This window comes from Epinephelus lanceolatus, chromosome 9, assembly GCF_041903045.1.
Source record: "Epinephelus lanceolatus isolate andai-2023 chromosome 9, ASM4190304v1, whole genome shotgun sequence".
Classification (NCBI taxonomy): domain Eukaryota; kingdom Metazoa; phylum Chordata; class Actinopteri; order Perciformes; family Serranidae; genus Epinephelus; species Epinephelus lanceolatus.
The window spans coordinates 10,514,769-10,534,419 of NC_135742.1; the positions used below are offsets into that span (position 1 = coordinate 10,514,769).

The 19,651-nt window shown below is 39.6% G+C and overlaps 1 protein-coding gene across 1 annotated transcript; it reads left to right on the forward strand.

Moving 5' to 3' along the window:
• Positions 1-1,511: 1,511 nt before the first annotated feature.
• Positions 1,512-18,322, forward strand: nipsnap1 (nipsnap homolog 1 (C. elegans)). Its single transcript, XM_033618706.2, has 10 exons — positions 1,512-1,770; positions 5,135-5,262; positions 5,922-5,967; positions 7,828-7,922; positions 8,314-8,384; positions 8,601-8,741; positions 11,618-11,649; positions 11,783-11,877; positions 14,170-14,253; positions 17,712-18,322. Exons 1-10 carry the CDS (start codon positions 1,694-1,696, stop codon positions 17,774-17,776), a joined length of 834 nt encoding a protein of 277 aa, XP_033474597.1. The 5' UTR covers positions 1,512-1,693; the 3' UTR covers positions 17,777-18,322.
• The last annotated feature ends 1,329 nt before the right edge of the window (positions 18,323-19,651 follow it).

Consider the following 19,651-nt stretch of genomic DNA (forward strand, 5'->3'; position numbering starts at 1 on the left):
TGCTGACTTAAAGCTGAGACAACTCTGTCTCCCAACTCCGCGATTGTACCTCTTATACAGAACAGTGAGGCAGCATAACAGCGTGAAATTCCTGGCTTGAAGAGGCAGTGTAAAAGGAGCTAATATGGCACAAAGGAAAAGGGAGCACAAGAACAGGGAACACATGGTAGAAAAGCAAAAATATTTTATATATAGAGCACTTTTCATGGTACTCAAAGACACAGTACATTAGTTGACAATGATCATAAAACAGATTGCAGTTAAATACACACAACATCATTCACATATTAAAAGTCGTTTTGAAAAGATGAGTTTTGATGAGTGATTTGAACTGGGAGAGACTCGGCATCAGAGAAGTGGGGACTGTGGGAAGGAGTGTGTCGGTGGTAGTATAAATGAATAGTTAGGTTACACTCATGGTTTAATGAATTCATGACTGAACTCATGACTTGATTTCATCTTTAAAAAACAAACATGACGGTCCCAATTTGCCATTTAACTAGTGGACCCATGTCACTGAAATGAGGATTCTTGATGTGTTTGAAAGTCCAGAGTTTTTGAAGCTGCCAATTCATATTGCAACATATTGTTTATAGCAGAGAAGGCATTCTCCAGAATTTTTGGTAGTTTTCGTAGTAGTCTATATATTTATCAAGACCTACTGGTGGCTGGAGAATGCTGGACTGACAGACAGCATGGAGGCACCAATCGCAGCACAAGAACAGGCCCTAAGCACAAGGGCCATAGCGGCCAGGGTCTACCACAGCTGATAAGACCCAAGGTGCAGGCTGTGCAAAGATGCCCCTGAGACGGTCCAGCACATAGTGGCAGGGTGTAAGATGCAAAGCAGGGTCAGCGTACATGGAGAGGCACAACCAAGTGGCTGGGATAGTGTAGAGGAACATCTGTACCCAGTATGAGTAGACTCGAAGTACCCAAATCCAAAGGTGGTTGAGAGCAACACGGCTAAGGTCCTGTGGGACTTCAGCTTCCGGACTGACAAACAGCTGCTGGCTAAACAACCAGACATAGTGGTGGTTGACAAACAGCAGAAGAGGGCAGTGGTGGTAGACAGCCAACAGCAACATCAGAAAGAAGGAACGTGAAAAGGTGGAGAACATCTGAAGCCTCAGTCCAGAAGAGTCCAGTCCTAGGAGCAGCTAAGATACTGCGCAGAACCCTCAAACTCCCAGGCCTCTGGTAGAGGACTAGAGGAAGTTTATTGTTTGTCTTGAGCTCTACACCTATACTGCAGCCATAAAAAATATACACAATAACATATATAATAACAAAAGAAAACAAAAAATACAAAAATATATAATGAAATGAGACAAAAGCAAAACATATATAATGAAATAAATAATTATAATGAAATAAATTAAACCTTAGATATTATGAAATCATTTAAGCGTGCCACTTTTGGTTGTAGTACTAAAAAAAACATCTAACAATGTTTTTAAAGTTGCTCCTTATCATTGACAGGCTCCACTCGACTCATCAGGTCTGATCGACTGTGCGTATCGACCAGTGCGGACTACGTCACACAGTCACGTGCTTTTAAATCTCCGGCGCGCTAACAGCTTAGCAGGTTTGACAGGGTTAACATCAGTCACAACACCACAGATAAGGAGGTAAACATTAACCAGGCCGGTGTGTTTACGCGCACACGCACGTTTTTACTTTACAGAGGAACATGGCGACGACTACTTCAGTGTGGTGTAAAGGACAAATGTTCTACAGGTACTCTGTGAACCTGCACCAAACCACCAGGTAAGGACGGTTTTGGATGTGTTGTTAGCTTAGCATTAATAGCATTATTTACAAGGCCCGTGTCACGGTATGTGAGACAACCCGGAAGTGTCGTAGAGTAACGAGTTTATAATATTGTGTCAGTCTGCTGTATAAAATTAACTCCCACACTTAAACATAAATGAAACAGACTTTTTTTTTAATATAACTTATATAGCTTATTTGACATTAAAGCAAACTTTAACCGCTTCGTCACCGTGTTTTTATTTTTAGCTAGCACTCCATATGTTACTGTAGCTTGTGTTTGTCTTCACTCGAGCGTAACAAATTATATTGCCTATAATAAGGTGATTTAATGTGTGCGTGCATTGCATTAGGCGCAGTTGAATAACCCTTTATGTAAGATGTCAGTGTCATTATGAAGGAAACAAACAGGCAGGTTTCCAAAGCTGCTTTAATCATTTGCTGGACCTCTGAACTTTGTCCTGTGCAGCCACACCACATGTTAACTTATCTGTGCCTCCACACTGTGCATTTACTCTAAAAAAACAACAATTTTCTGTCTTGAATACTATTGTTATTTTGAGAGGGAGCCATGGGGAATTAATTTCTAATTATAGCTCCCAATTAAAGCCATTGGCCCTTATAAAAGAGACTGACCTTGAAAGTTTGTGGATTTTAAAATAACAAATAAAGCCTCAGCGAGTGTTTGTGAATTAACAGATGGCCTTGAAAGTGCCTCATATAAGTAAACATTTTGCACAGTATAGCTCCCTAATCCACAGAAGGGCATATTCAAACTGTTCTCTACGGGCTGTTCGTGTTTCAACACCGCACACCCTGTGAAAAACACTGCAGCTGAGGTTAATGTTGACATTGAAGCAGCTTTATAATTACGAGTTTATAAAAAGCTATGAAAGCCATTAAAACGTCCTTGAAATTGTCCAGCTGAGTGTTGGAGCTCTGTTTAACCCTACATATGGCTCTGTATATACAGCTATATGTAACTTATTTAAAGGTCCAGTGTGTGAGATTCAGGGGATTTAGGGGATCTTGTGGTGAGGATTGCAGATTGCAACCAGCTGAAACTTCTCTCTTAGTTAGAAATCCCTCAGCCTTCATTGTTCATTCATTCATTCATTTCCTGTAATCGCTTACCCTGTTAGGGGTCATGAGGGGGCTGGAGTCTATCCCAGCTGACACTGGGCGAGAGGCGGGGTACACCCTGGACAGGTCGCCAGACTATCACAGGGCTGACACACAGAGACAGACAACCATTCACACGGGCAATTTGGAGTTACTACTATTACTTAACCTAGCCTGCGTGTTTTTGGACTGTGAGAGGAAGCCAGAGTACCTGCAGAAAAGAGAACATGCAAACTCAGCACAGAAGGGCTCCCCCAGCCCAGTGCTGGCGGCGTGGTAGTGCAGAGGCCAGCATTGTTGCCTCACAGCAAGAGGGGCTGCATTGTTCAGGAGGTTTTTACCATTAGCTGAATTATTCACAGAGTTCCCTTCCTCTCTAAATCCAATGGACTATGTGATTAAAATTGGTCAATGAATCACTGAATAAAGCAGTGTCACGTTACAAATCAAATCATCATTGCAGGCGTCCGCTTGCCCGTCACCTGCATGTGTGTGCTCACCTATTTTCTCTAATAACTTAACGTGCACTCACCTTACTGTATGATCCAGAGGTCTCCTCCTCTCAAAAACAAATTGACTCAGTGATTTAAGCTGGTAAAAACCCTGACCAAAGCAGTTTCACATTACAAATCAATGTTTCTCTTAGCTGTTTGGCATGTCAGACACAGGCTGCTAACCTAGCAGTTGCTAATCTGTGCTCACCTACTTTCTCTGAGAACTCAAGATCCAGACATTCAGGAGGTTTTTACAGGGAGCTGAATTATCCACAGAGGTCCCTTCCTGTCCAAAACAAACAGACTCAGTGATTTAAACCGATAAAAACACTGAATAAAGTAGTTTCACATTACAAATCAGTGTTTCTCTGGCCCTGTTTAGCATATTGCAGATGGCCCACTTGCCAGGCACCTGCACATGTATGCTCACCTTACTCGTGATCTAGATGTTCAGGAGGTTTTTACTTGAGCAGAATTTTCCGCAGAGGTCTCCTCTACCCCAAAACAAACAGACTCAGAGGTTTAAACCGATAAAAACACAGAATACCATAGTTACAAATCAGTGTTTCTCCGACAATATTTGGCACTTTGCAGACAGCTCACTTGCCAGGCACCTGCTAGTGGGTGCTCACCTATTATATCTCATAACATGATGTGTGCTCACCTTACTCCTGATCTAGATATTCAGGAGGTTTTTACATGAGTTGAATTTTCCGCAGAGGTCTCCTCCTCTCCAAAACAAATGGACTCAGTGATTTTAACCAGTAAAAACGCTCATGTTACAAATGAATGTTTCTCTGATGCTGTTTGGCATGTCAGACACAGGCTGCTAACCTAGGACCTGCTAATCAGTACTGAGCTTCTTCCTCTGATAACTTAAGATCCCAACAATCAGGAGGTCTGTACCGGGAGCTGAATTACCCGTAGAGCTCTCTTTCTCTCCAAAACAAATGGATGCAGTGATTTACACTGTTAAAAACACTGACTGAAGCAGCTTCACTTTAATGTCAAAACCCTAACGACCCAATCTAGAGCCAGTGTTTGGTTTGTCCGTTCTAGGCTTCTGTAGAAACATGGCAATCTCCATAGACGAGGCCCCTTTCTCTATTTAGGTATAAACAGCTCATTCTGAGGTAAAGAATACTCAACAATTCTTATTTTCAGGTGATTATACACTAAAGAAAACACACTTATTATATAATATGTCATTTCTGCCATTATATCCCCCTCAATCCTCCACACTGGACCTTTAAACACAGTAATATTTTTGACGTGCATTTTGTGATTAGCACTTGAAATAGTTCCTGTTTGCTTTAATGCCACTACTTCCCATTTCACTTTCTCTGTGACAGTTCCTTAAAGTATAGCCCTAAGAAGCAACAGATTCAAGTCCTCTCTTCTCTCTGACTTTGAGAGACAGTTATTCATGTTCAAATACTGATTTGAGCCTCTTAGATTGCAGCAATAGTTCTTAAAGTGAGTGATATTCCCCCTTTAATCCACTCCAGAGTGGGTGAGAAGAAGTTTTATGCTGAAGACACGAGCTATGGCATTCAGCCCACTCACTCATACAGTATGCATGTTTTTCATATCAAAGGATATTAGCATGACTATCTTTTAGCCCATATGTCACACATATCTCCACGTCCCTTTAAAGTTCTTCTTTTTAATATCAACAACTTCTCTGTTTTATGTTGTCGCTTTGAGCCTTTGTGAAAACTTTCTTTCATCTTGTTTCTGTGTAGGAGGTTTTCAGAGAGCGGCGACAAAGGCTGGTTCCATTCCTTATTTGTGCACAAAGTCGATGCCAGGAAAGATGCCCACTCCAACCTGCTGTCAAAGAAAGAGACCAGCAACCTGTATAAAATTCAATGTAGGCATAACGTCTCTTACTTACTTACAAGTGAGGGTTTATCCTCTTTAAGCACGGGGTTGCAGACAGAGAATGTGATACAGTTACATCATATTATAATGAAATGGATTCTGCTTTGAGTCTCAACGGTCCATCATCCGTTTGTCTCTGCAGAAAATGGCTAAATAAATAATCTTAATTAAATTCAATCCATACTGGCTGCAGTGACCTCAGAGAAAACTGGAAGTAGCATGAGACACAAACACAGGACTGCACTGTTGTTTGTTGTCATACATGTGGGACACACAGGCAGCAACAAGTTATTATATAATACTATGATTTCATAAGTCTGTAAAGTTCCGAAGGCAACATCAAAACAATTTGTCTGGTTTTCTTTTGAGTCCGTGCTGATAACTGTGTCTGTCTCTTGTAGAGAAATCTATCATTCTCTCCGGGCTTTGATCTTTTTTGTGGCGTACATCACACCATGTAGGGATTTCAATTTGAACACTCTATCAGCCGTAGCCTATAACCTATTGAAAGCGAATCAGTTTTGTATATAGAAGTCTTTGCTGAATCGGAGTGTGAAATTACTTTGTTGAAGAATTTGATGGTTGCTTGTATTTTAAAAAAAAACACCCATTTCTGATAAGCCCTGCTTTCTCTGTTTTTTTTTCCAGTTCACAACGTCAAACCAGAGTGCCTGGAAGCATACAACAATCTAGAGTGAGTGTGTTCACTGCTTTAAAGGGACAGTTCACCCCAATATCAAAATTACATATTGTTCCTCTTGCCTGTAGTGCTATTTATCAATCTAGATTGTTTTGGTGTGAGTTGCTGGGTGTTGGAGATAACAACTGTAGAGATGTCTGCCTTCTCTAGAATATAATGGAACTAGATGGCACTCAGCTTGTGGTCCTCAAAGCACCAACAAAAATACAATTGAAAAAAATCAAGCCCCGGTTACTCAACATAATCTACAGACGGTGTTGTCAGCAGTTTCATGCAGGAACTATTTTCTTTCTACCAAATTAGAACTGCCAAATAAATCACTGCACAGAAGGAAGTGTGCCGCTAGTGACGAATGAGAGACTCGTGTTTGTGGCGGTGCAAGATGTAAACATTAATGTCGTCCTCCTCGGCTGAGGTGTTGCATTAGCTAGCTCAGTGTTGCTGAGTCAGCTAGCTGTAGATAATAATAATATAATAGTAATAATGACATTTATTTGTATAAAGTGCATAAAATAAGACAACAAAACAATACAAAAGAAATAAACACAAAAGTTACATATCAGGCATTAAAAGGGAAAGGTTTCCTATAAAAATATGTTTTAAGTAATGATTTAAAAACAGGTAATGTGCTGGCCAGCCTAATGTCCTCAGGCAGAGAGTTGCAGAGCCTCAGTGGCCTTGATGGCAAAAGCCCAGTCTCCTTTAGTTACCAACCTTGATCTAGAGACAACTAATGAGACTAGGCTTGAGGATTCGAGGTCACGACTTGGAGCAAAGGTAGTCAAAAGCTCAGCTATATAACTCAGCGCTAAACCATGTTGAGCTTTAAAAGTTGTTAAAAGAATCTTAAAACAAAATCTGAAGTTAACTGGCAACCAGTGGAGGGAGGCGAGAATTGGGGTGATATATGACCTACGATTTGTCCCAGTTAGAATTCAAGCTGCAGCACTGTTTACACTGCAGAGGCGTGTAAATACAAAAGCATGAATCAGCTTTTCTAGGTCAGGAAAAGACACAACTGATTTGATTTTGATAATATTTCGTAGGTGGAAGTAGCAGGATTTAATGAGATTATTGACATGTGGTTTAAAGTTAATTTGAGAATCAAAAGTGATACGTGCTTGCTTCTGTGTAGTGATACGGTTGGTGGGTGTAGTTCGGCAGAAAGGAAATAGTTCCCTAATGAAACTGCTCACAACAAGGTCTGTGGATTATCTTGAGTAACCTGGTCATGATTTCGGCAAAGAGACATTGCTGTTGAGTTTTTCAAATGTATTTTTTGGCACCCTGAGCACCACAAGCTGAGTGCCAACTAGTTCTATTATATTCCAGAGAAGGCAGACATCTCTACGGCCGATATTAACACTCGACAACTCATATCAAAACAACCCGGACTGATAAATAGCAAAACAAGTAAGAGAAAACATTTTAATTTTGGGGGGAACTGTCCCTTCAAAGCCTCCCCTGCATTAACTCCACCATTCAAGCTAACTCCATTATTTGGCTTATTGGTTTTATGTCAATAGTACATTTAAAAAAAAAAATGTATATGTCGTTACAGTCTGGTGGATAAATTAGGTAAGTTATGCTTTGAGTCAAAGAGCTGCTAATTAGATTTTGTTGATGACACAATTTAAGTTTCACAGTGGACTTTATGACATCGTATTATTGCAGAATCATAAGAGTAATGTAGTGTAAAATTGAACTAATGTCTTTGGTGTAACAGCAAGCTGAATAACTGTGGACTTTATGCTCTCTGAGTGCCCTCTAGTTGGTCATTGTGATGAAGTGACAGTATATTATAACTTTTGGCAAACATACACAGCTTTGTATTTTCTTTTATGCCGCCCTCAGGGCTGAGGTGCAGAACAGGCTCCATCGGGACGAGGACTACCCGTGTGAGGTGGTTGGAAGCTGGAATACCTGGTACGGAGAACAGGACCAAGCTGGTAAGCAACAAGTGGAGCTGTTAACAGAAAGCATGATTGAAAGATGATGAAGAGTGTCACCTCTTGTTGATCACTGTTTGGGCTGAGGACTGGATTCATTTTTCTGTCTCAAGGCCTCATGAACAACATCACTTCATATAGTGGCTGCAGTTTGGCTTTAAATGTTTGGCAGAGCATCACAGAAAAATGTACAGACACTACCTGATGACTCACCTCCAACAACTCTCCTTCTACACGATCATTTACACTGTATTTTATATATATATAAGGAGCATTCAGTGACAGACAGAAGTGATGGCATGGTGATGGAGGTACTGTATCTGTTGGCTGTGTGGGTGGCTTCAGTCTTCACACAGTGCTACAGTGACATCTGCTGGTTTGTTTCTTGCAGTGCATCTATGGCGATACAGAGGAGGCTACCCAGCTTTGACTGAATGCCTGACGAAGCTGAACAATAACAAGGTTGACTCTCAACTGTTTCTTAATCTTTTTCGTTGTTGCACAGAAAGGGAAATTCAAGGAAACGCTTATATTTAAAGTGCAGCTTACACTAATTTGAGTTTCATGTCAACTTTGCAAAATTTTAGTTCACAATTGAACAGCAGAAAAAAACACTTTATAAAGCAAAATATTTGTTTAATCCTGTTTTTCATTAAAGATATTTTTGTCTGTCTTCAGGAGTATTTAGAGTTTCGTAAAGAGAGGGCGAAAATGTTGGTTTCAAGGCGAAATCAGCTTCTTCTGGAATTCAGTTTCTGGAATGAACCCACGCCCAGACCAGGACCCAACATCTATGAAATGCGCACCTATCACCTCAAGGTATCCACGTACATTACATACACCAAATGTGCATGACTTGCATGTATTTAATCATTACTCCATATATTTTATTTGAGTTCAAAGAGACAGTTTCCACAGTCAGTCAGTCAGTTCTCTCAGTGGTGTGGCATGTACTTTCATAAATATAAAATCTGGAAAGTTCTTTACAGAAATCCAAACTGGGAATGAGGCTATAAAAGTAATCGCTTAAGTATACTCAGTGCTCCACTCAAATACCCCAAACAGTAGCCTACAAATAAAGAAGAAATGGGAGATTGAAATGAACTCATACATAACACCAGTCACCTGAAGGGAAATTTGTAGTGAGGCACATTTGACAACTAATTCCAATATGTGGCGAGAGTTTAAATGTAAAGTCATAACAAGATATTTCTGGACCCCACAAGTAACAGCTAGGAGGGCTCCATCAAATTCAACTGTTAGAGAAAATGTGGCCCACAAGAATGGAAACCACAGAGTTTAGAAGGATGCGTTAGATTCCCTGAACGTAGTGTTATATATATAAAATCCAAATGAATTGCCTTATATGTTAAGATGACAAAAAGAAGCACAGTTACCAAAATTTGTCAAGATCTAGATTTTTTTCTAACAAATTACATTTGTATGAGTGTCATAATTAAATTGCTAATGAAAAAACAGAATCTTTTCAGTAGCACATATTTGTTTATAATACAGGCATGTCATAGCTATTACATCCATATTCATAAGGGCTGTTTTTAAATCACTTACTAGTAGGCCAAATAATTTTGCAAAACACAGTTAAGCTTCAAATCTTTATTATTACTTTGACTGTTTACGATGGTTTGGTTGATAAGTTAAACAATGTAGATGATGCAGAACAACCACAGCTCCACCCAGCTTGGTCCTGGCATGGTGCTTGAAACATCAGTAAGCCCAGACTGGTGGGAAAAAAGATATCCGCACACGGATTTATTCAACCCATATTTAACCTGGTAAGTCCCCTTGAGATCAACAATCTCTTTAAAAGAGAGACCTGGCCAAGACAGCAGCATGCAAAAAAAGTACAACCAAACAGCTGCACAATAACAACACAAATATACACAGTAACATGTTAAAATATGTTAACATGTTACCTACACGCAATGGCAAGACCCAACTGACTCATTCATCCTTGTACTTATGAGAGCTTTGAAATCAGACAGTTTCAACTCTTTGTGAAGGTTATTCCAAGTGAGAGGAGCAGTGCACATAAAAGCTTTGTTTCCTAGGTCTGTCCAAGCACTAGGGACACACAACAAGACTCAGACTATAGCTACAGTCAGATCTCTGTTCAGTCAAAGTACAGATGTATGAGGGGAGGTTACCCAGTATGGCTTTATAAATGAAACCAGTCACTGAGTCTACGAAAGGTCAAAGAAGCCCTGGTATAAAGTGTGTGTGTGTGTGATGAGTGAGGGCTTTACAATTTGTGACAAATCTCAGTGCACTATGATATGTAGTATCTAACATGTGCAAATAATGTGCAGATGCATTCATGTACAACAAATAACCGTAATCCAGAACAGGTAAAAACGTAGCAGCAACCAGTCGATTTGCTGACCTCAAAGAAGGACTTGTTTCTGAAATAAAATCCTAACTCCAGCTTCAGCTTTTTAAGAAGATTATCAGTCAGTTATCAAGCCAAATACTGAGATATTTGTAACAAGCAACAACCTCTAACTTCTTTCCCTGAGCAGTAATAACATCAGGAGTGTTCACAGGCTTTGTCCTAGCATTTGAGAAATGCATAACCTTAGTTTTATCGGCATTTAAAACCAGTTCTAGTAGTGAAAGCTTGAACTTAAGGTCCATTAGACTTTCATCAGAGCATATGTCGGGCAACAATGGCCAGGCTGGTAAAAGTAACCAATGTCACTGGCAGCATGTAACACACTTATGCACATCCCTGGTGGTAGGAGCTCCCCCTCCTGGGAGTTGTAGTTTTTTAAGTACTGAATGGCAAATTGTGAGGCCTACAGATAGAAGCAAACAATAAAATGTCTTGCAGGTTAATGATGTTGAGCAGTTTTGATTGCAACTTTGCATAATGCAACAATTTGTAGCACACAGCAGCCTCCCTTTGAGCTGAATGTAAGAGCCATATTCAGGACCTTCATGAAGAGATAGGAGCCATCTTCTTCTTTAAAATGCCTGCTCCGTTCAAGCAGCCTGTTGCCTAACACTCTAAAGGTCTTTGTACACGTCACTTTTATACTATCACTGTTACACACAGTTTTGTTATGTGGTTGAAAACACATCCCCGGCATTTAAATTATTCTCAAAATGTTACATATTTGCATAGTTTTGGTCTGTCTGTCATCTTGAAGGAGTAGCGCCATTCTCCTCTTATTTCTTTTTATCCACGACATTTTTATCCAAGACATATTTTAGCTCTCAGTTCAGCTGCTGACGAGTTGGTTTTTTCTGCCTCATTTTTGGTAAACAAGACACTCAGTGCGCATTAATGCCAAGAGGCTGGATATTGTGTCTGGTGCAATCACTTATTCACAGTTGAGTCATTGTGTTGAGGAGTGAGCTGTTCACAGATGGAGAGGTGTAGCTGAGAAAGTGGTTCTGGACATACTGTAGTTATGATAGAATCTGTGTGCAACCTACACTGAAATTCCTCCTGCATGTGGGCTCATGTGTCACGTGGAGTTTGCTGGTCTGTGTAAAATAAATAAGCTATGGATGTGCTGTGAAACTGGCATGACCATGCTGGTTCATATCAAAGTGGGTGATCAGACATATAAGGAGCTGTCCTGTCTTGAGGGGCGGTGTTGCAATGTGATTTAATTTAATGTCATGTTTCAGTTTTAAACTGTTTTAATATTTTAACTCTTCTCGTGTTTCAGCCAGGAACTATGATTGAATGGGGAAACCACTGGTGAGGCTTAACACGCTTACTTTGCTTAAAATATACATGGTATCAGTTTCCTCAGTCTTTCCTGTGTAAGCATCAAGTATTACAGGTTTTCAGGTGATCATTATACCTCTGATAATAATGTGTCTCACAACAGGGCGAGGGCAATCAAATACAGACAGGAAAACAACGAAGCAGTGGGCGGGTTCTTCTCACAGATCGGTGACCTATATGTTGTTCATCATTTGTGGGGTGAGTATGAAGTGTATGTTCATGACCTCAGAGATATCTTAATGGGTGTTTGGGAAGTAGACAAGTTTTAATACCTCTCTTAAAGGAAGTGGTAGCTAAATAAGCTCTGAAACTGTACAGACAGTGATATCATCATCCTGATCGTTCATACTGTATTTTTACTTTGTACACGTGACATTTATTCCACATCTCTCCATCTTGGAACAACATCTTTTTCCCCAGTTAAAGGAATACTTCACCCACAAATGACCATTTGTATATCTTTTATGTATACTCTTATGTCTCCAGTGAACAAATAATCCAAAAAATTGAGAAAATTCTTGAAGAACAGCAAACTATATCAAAACATCCATTTACAAACTCTCACTCATCTGGTGCAGTAAAATCCAAGTCTCAATTATCTAGTCGTATGCTCAGTACTTCCCAAACACATGCATTTTAGCTGAAACCTTAGCATTTAACACTGAACTGAAAGCCAGACTCCATTGACAAAAACTGTAATTCTAACTGGCTGAACACAGGAGCTGCTGGTCTACCGCTGCCTCAGCCAGATGTTTGTCTGTGTCCTTGTGTGACTTTTGTGTTTTAAAGGATTAGTTTAGATTCACTTAAGTCGCATGCTCAGTACTCCCCAAACAGACAGAGCTTTCAAGAAGAAGAAGAAGAAGATATACTCTATTAATCTCTGGGAGGAATTTCAGTTTTTTTCACTCTGTTGCCATATATACACAGGCCTGAAATATGCACACATGCACAACGAGGAGCTGACATGACAGAGCGAGGGGGCTGCCCATGGACAGGTGCCCCGAGCAGTTTGGTGCCTTGCTAATCTTGGCAGTTCCCGGGAGGCAAACTGGCAGTTCTCTAGCTTTCAATCCACATTCCATAATTGGTCCAGGCGGGGGACTTGAACTGGCCAGCCTCTGGTTACTAATCCACTCCAGACTGAAATACTGCTGCCCAATGGATACCAATGAACTAAAAATGAAACTAATCTGTGTTCTCTTCAGAGCCAGACTCCACCGACAAAAACTGTAATTTTAACTCGCTGAACACGGATGCTGCTGGTCTACCACCGCCTCGATCTGTAGATCGTTTGAGTTACTGTATGACTGTGGTGAATCAGAACTAACCTTTAAAACACATTAGTCACACAATAACATAAGATAAGATACACCTTTATTGATCCCACAATCGAGAAATTCCAGTGTTACAGAAGAGTCAAATTAAAGATTTCAAAATTTAAACTTAAAAACTTAAAACTTAAAAACTAGGAATGCAAAATAAAGTACAAAAATACAAGAAACAGCGATAAATAACAATAACAACAATAATGATGATAATAATAATAATAATGATAATAATAATAATAATGAGAATGGGAGTAAAGAGAGCACATCTAGTGCAAGTGATTGTATGTGCAAAAAACAGCAAAATCAACGTTTCGTTTCGTTTGTAATTGCTATACAAGTGGTCATTTGATGATTGAAGTATTTTTTTAAAAAAAGTTTTGGGGAAGTTTTTCTTGATCTGAATTGACACTATGAGGATAGAGGGTGTCACATGCTGTACAGATCATAAAGCCTCTTGAGGCAAATTTGTGATAAGAATAAAAAATAAATGTAAATTGACTCACATTGTCAAAACACAAATGTAAAAGAGTCTGAGAACATTTTGAATAGCAGGTTGAAGTAGTTTTGCACTTGGCAAATTATTGTAGTTTAATGATATGAAACCATGTCAATCTTTAACCCGTATTTCAGCGATGTTGTAATCAAGCCAACACAGTGAACGTATGTTCCATTAGTTTCAGAGTATCGCAAGGTATCTAGATAGATGTAGATGTTGACATATGCTATGTGAGTGAGGGAGCGGCTGGGCCACGTGCATTAACGATGACCAATAAAATAGGCATATTAAACATCCCTTCCATAGAGAGATAACTGTATAAAGGCTATTTAGATGTAGATAGATGAGTTTAATTACAGCAGTTTGAAGGGGGTTTGTGTAACTTTGCACAATGTGTAAGCTTGTATTTGTTTTGCCTCCTGTGTGGCTCATCAGATTGAAAAAGGGAAATGTTTGTATGTGTGTTTGTCTCCAGCTGCTGAGGTTTAACTCAAGATATTAGATTATTTCTGCCTCCTTAGTTACTCTGCCTCTGAAAATTATCAGTACAGCTAACACTAAACTTGAAATCAATTTCTTAAGAATAGTAAAGCTAAATGGTTTTTATGAGAGTGGATAAATTTAATCACATGTAACGTCATATATGATTACTTGTGTTTACAGCTTATACAAGCCTCCAGTCGCGGGACGAGACCAGGAACTCTGCCTGGCTGAAGGAAGGTTGGGATGCAAATGTGTATTATACAGGTAGGAGAAATACACACCAACAGACACAGATACTGCCAAGACAAAAACCTTCTATTTGCCAAAGGTGATGTGTGCCTCATAAGATAATTACAAGCCAATATTTGCAGTATATACAGTCAGGTCCATAATTATTTGGACAATGATACAGTTGTCGTCATTTTGGCTCTGTACACCACCACAATGGGTTTTTAATGAAACAATGAATACCTGCTTAAAGTGCAGACTCTCAGCTTTCATTTAAGGCTTTTTTCAAAAATGTAGTATGAACCGTGTAGGAATTACAACCATTTCTTCACACAGTCCCCCGACTTTAAGGGCTCATAAGTATTTGGACAAATTAACATAATCATCAATTAAACAGTCAATTTTAATACTTGGTTGCAAATCCTTTGCAGTCAATGACTGCCTGAAGTCTTGGACACATAGAAATCACCAGATGCTGGGCTTCTTCCCTGGTGATGCTCTGCCAGCCCTTTACTGCAGCCGTCTGCACTTCCTGCTTGTGTTTTGGATGTTTTGCCCTCAGTTTTGGCTTCAGCAAGAGAAACGCATGCTCAGTTGGATTCAGATCAGATGATATGACTTGACCATCACAGAACATTCCTTTTCTTTGTCTTAAAAATGTCTTTGGTTGCTTTTGCAATATGCTTCAGGTCAATGTCCAACTGCACTGTGAAGCATCATCCAATGAGTTTTGAAGCATTTGGTTGAATCTGAGCAGATAATGGTGCCCCAAACACTTCAGCTTTCATCCTGCTGCTCTTGTAAGCAAGACAAGACTTCACTAGAATAAATACAGAGGGTTTATCACAAGCTGTAAACCATTGGTTAGCCTTGAAAATGGAAGGCCAGATTAGAGTTTGTCAAAAACCATCTAAAAAGCCTGTACAGTTGTGGAACAGCATACTATGGACAGATAAAACAAAGATCAACTACCAGAATGATGGGAAGACAAGAGAAGGAAGAAGGGAAGGAACTGCTCATGATCCAAAGCACACCACCTCATCAGTGAAGCATGGTGGAGGTACTGTTATGTCATGGCCATGTATGGCTGCCAGTGGAACTGGTTCTCTTGTATTTATTGATGATGTGACTGCTGACAAGAGCAGCAGGATGAAAGCTGAAGTGTTTGGGGCTACATTATCTGCTCAGATTCAACCAAATGCTTCAAAACTCATTGGACGATGCTTCACAGTGCAGATGGACATTGACCTGAAGCATACTGCAAAAGCAACCAAAGACATTTTTAAGACAAAGAAAAGGAATGTTCTGTAATGGTCAAGTCATATCATCTGACCTGAATCCAAATGAGCATGCGTTTCTCTTGCTGAAGCCAAAACTGAGGGCAAAACACAAGCAGGAAGTGCAGACGGCTGCAGTAAAGGGCTGGCAGAGCATCACCAGGGAAGAAACCCAGCATCTGGTGATGCCTATGTGTCCAACACTTCAGGCAGTCATTGACTGTAAAGGATTTGCAACCAAGTATTAAAACTGACTGTTTAATTGATGATTATGTTAATTTGTCCAAATACTTATGAGCCCTTAAAGTCGGGGGACTGTGTGAAGAAATGGTTGTTATTCCTACACGGTTCATACTACATTTTTGAAAAAAGCCTTAAATGAAAGCTGAGAGTCTGCACTTTAAGCAGGTATTCATTGTTTCATTAAAAACCCATTGTGGTGGTGTACAGAGCCAAAATGATGACAACTGTATCATTGTCCAAATAATTATGGACCTGACTGTATGTATGATTTGCAGGAGAGAACAAAAGAATTGTTGCTTCAGAATGATGGAGACAGGACGGCAGATGGGAGCTATGACGTGTGAAAGTAGCAGGCTTTAAAATTCAAACAAGATGGAAAGCACTGCAGATATTCTTGTACTTTACTGTAGCACAAGAGGAAAGCGTAAACATGTCAGACGGATAATTTGTGTATGGAAATGTAAAGCTTACTGGACTCTCGCTCCCTGTGAAGTGTAATGAGCAGCAGATGAGAGAGTGTAGGGAGAGATCAGTGCTGATCCTCGTCAGCAACTGTGGGGAGGAGAGTCCACAGGTGGATGCTGAGGAAGAGGAGGCAGCAAACAAAAATTCATTTATGAAGAGCAGTGTTATAGCAGCAGCAGGATAATGAGCAGGTAAGCACAGGAGAGAAACTAAACTCCAAACCACAGAGATTCAGTTAGAAGCTACAAAAGTACTGAGAACTGAACACACAGTCGACAAGACATCACCGCTACCCACTTGAGGATGTGTGACCCGTCTTTTGGGCCCACCCCAGAGAAGGTCCATTTCTGGCGCAGCTTGGCGTGTCACGGCATGTCTAAGGGTGCTTTCAGACCTAGAGTAGTCTTGCTTTGGTCCGAATCAGGGACTAATTTTGTTACAAAGTTGTATAATTGCCTAGAGTTGGTTCGTGTTCTCACGGCAGCATTTACAAGTGGACCAGATCAAACGCCTTGTGCGAGAAAGCTGCTCTTGATCGGTCAGAATTTCCATGTGGGAAAAATCCAGGAAGTAAAGCAAACATCGAAGAAGAGTACACTTGCAAGATAAATGTGACACTTTCTAATGTCACAATGGACGGACAGCTACGCAGGTTGATTTTAGGGCTGGTCATTGTGGACTATATTGCTGTCATTGTTCATTTTAGTCAAACCATACAGTTTGAAAACGAGGCGCAGCTCCAACTAGAAAACAATGTTTTGATGCATTGGATGTGCTGAATGTGCATATTAAGGCAGTACAGGAGGAGGTGCACATTAATAATCCTCCAGGACTGTAACATTCTCATGTTTAACCCAAACAATGTGTCATGTGACTGCAGTTGGTTCAGATCCAGGTCGGAACACGTTCTCGCCGCAAACGAACCACACCAGAGTTTGTTTGTAACCGGACCGAGACCACCTCTTCAAGAAGGTCTCGGTCCAGTTGTTTTGGTGCCACCCCGAGTGTGATTGCTGTGTTCACACCTGCCCAAACGAACCGCACTGAGGGGGTAAATGAACTTGAGTTTGATTAAACTGAACCAAACAGGGCAGGTGTAAAAGCACTCTTAATAATGGAAACACAAATTGGCGCAGCATGGCTTGGCTCACAGTGGAAAGACCCAATAGATCCAGCGGTCTTGCTGGCTTGTTATCATTGATATCCCAGAAATTGTCTCAGCACATTAAGACACATTTATAGCTTGATAAATATTTGTGCACCGTAAAAGTATTTATCTGGGATTAAAATATGGTACATGATGTGATGACAGCATCGAAATGAACACATTGCTTCATTTAAATCAGTACACGTGTTGCCCTGTGACAAATGGTGTTAAATAATGTAGATATCCTGCTTCATTTTTAGTCATTTCATACTGGCATAAAGTTGCAACTTCAGAAGTTATTCTTGTTTTTGTTATTTATCACAGTACGTAACCCTAACATGTTTCTCTCTGTCTGTCCTCAGTGCCTCTGATCAGAAGCATGGAGTCTAGAATAATGATTCCCACCAACAGTTCACCTCTACAATAAGATTACTGACACTCTGAGCATCGCTTTAACCAGAAGTCCTTCACCTGCTACCAAAGCAACATGTAGATTTTTTTATATGTCAAATGATCTGTAATACACTTTAGAAACAAAGTTTAGAAACAAACACATTTTCTGATTCTGTATTTCCACAGCAGGCACCCAGTCGTGAAAAGTAGTGTTGCAGTGTTTGTGTGTATATATTGTGAGAATCATGAAATGGCCACGTTTTCAGAACTTTAGGTCAAAAATGTGGAGAAAAGAAATGACAAACTGCCAGTGACATGACAAAATGATATGCATTACAATTACTGCCATGTATGTTACACTAAAGAGTAAAAATACATGATTGTGTCGAGCTTGGTGCAGTATGTTTCCTGCTCTTTGTTTTTATTATGAATCATAGTAATTGACAGTGTATTTGTTTTTCCCAGCTTTTTATGATTGCACTTTTATGACTGGAAATGAATCACACTGAATGAGATCACACAGAGCTTCACAGCTGTGACTGTGGAAGGCATGTTTGATAAAATAAAACTTGTCAGACTACCTCACTCATTAAAATATCTCATCATTTCAGTGATTAAGATTTACAGTAAGATGTGACAAGACTAACAAGAAAAGCAAATGTGTAGCTTTTGTTATGAGGTGGTCGGTATTTTCAAAATAAAAGCTGGCAATGTGTTGTAATCAGAACCAATGTTGCAGAGAAAGAGAATGTTTTAGCAGGAAACTGGAGCTTTGGCATTTGCACGTTTAAATATAAGTGAAAGATAAAGAAAACTAAAGTAAGTTAAAGGTCTAGTGTGGAGGATTTAGTCGCATCTAGCACTGAGGTTGCAGTACTCAAACTCCTCTCATATGCCAGGCATGTTAGAGAACTAGGGTGGCCGTCATGAAAACAAATGATCCTAGCTAGAACCAGTGTTTGGTTTGTACTTTCTGGGCTACTGTAGAAACAACATGGTGGATTCTGTGGATGACGACCTGCTATTTATGTAGATATAAACAGATAATTCTAATTTGATTATTCCGTTTGTAAATCAGTTAGTCATGTTGTGTTACATCGAATTTGTGAAGAACACTTTTTTCTTGCATACCTCCACAGAAAACCACAAACATATTGATTTATTGATTGATCAGGGACCATGTTTACCAGCAGCAAAACTATATCAAAACATCTGTTAACAAACTCTCACACAACTCAACTTATAATCCAAGTCTTACTTATCCAGTCAGATGCTCAGTGCTTCCCAAACACATACAAAAAGAAAAAAACAATTTTGTTTCAGAGTCTGGCTTTGAAGAGCATGGATAAGTTTCACTCCCAGTTCAGCATTAAATACTGGTAGTAAGGTTTTACTGAAAATAATCATCATCAAGCCGTTGTTTATTCAGGCAATAGTGACTGAGCATTAAGCTCTTTTACAGCAATGCCCTGAGTTCACATTTGATGGGCTAGGACACATGTATAATAGCAATCACAATAAAGTGATGAAAAAGTCTATGAAAACAAATAAGTAGCAGCAATGTCTATCAAGAATTATAAACAGCAATGAAAAAAAAACAGTAAAAAGATGAAAAAGTGAAATACGAACAGAGTCTGCTGTAAAGGACGGACACATAATGACAACAACATTACTAACAACAGTAAAATGTAGAAAATCATGTCTGTCAATTAATTATAATAAAATGTGTTTGATATAGCATTTTTCAGAGAAATGAAATTCACAAAGTGTTTCACAAAATACAATCAAGCAATCAAACAATAAAACATGCAATCAATAAAAAAAGGCAATATAATTAACCAAAGCAAGAACACTGTAAAACAACCATATCATCTAACATAACATACACTTGAAATGATCTAAGGACACA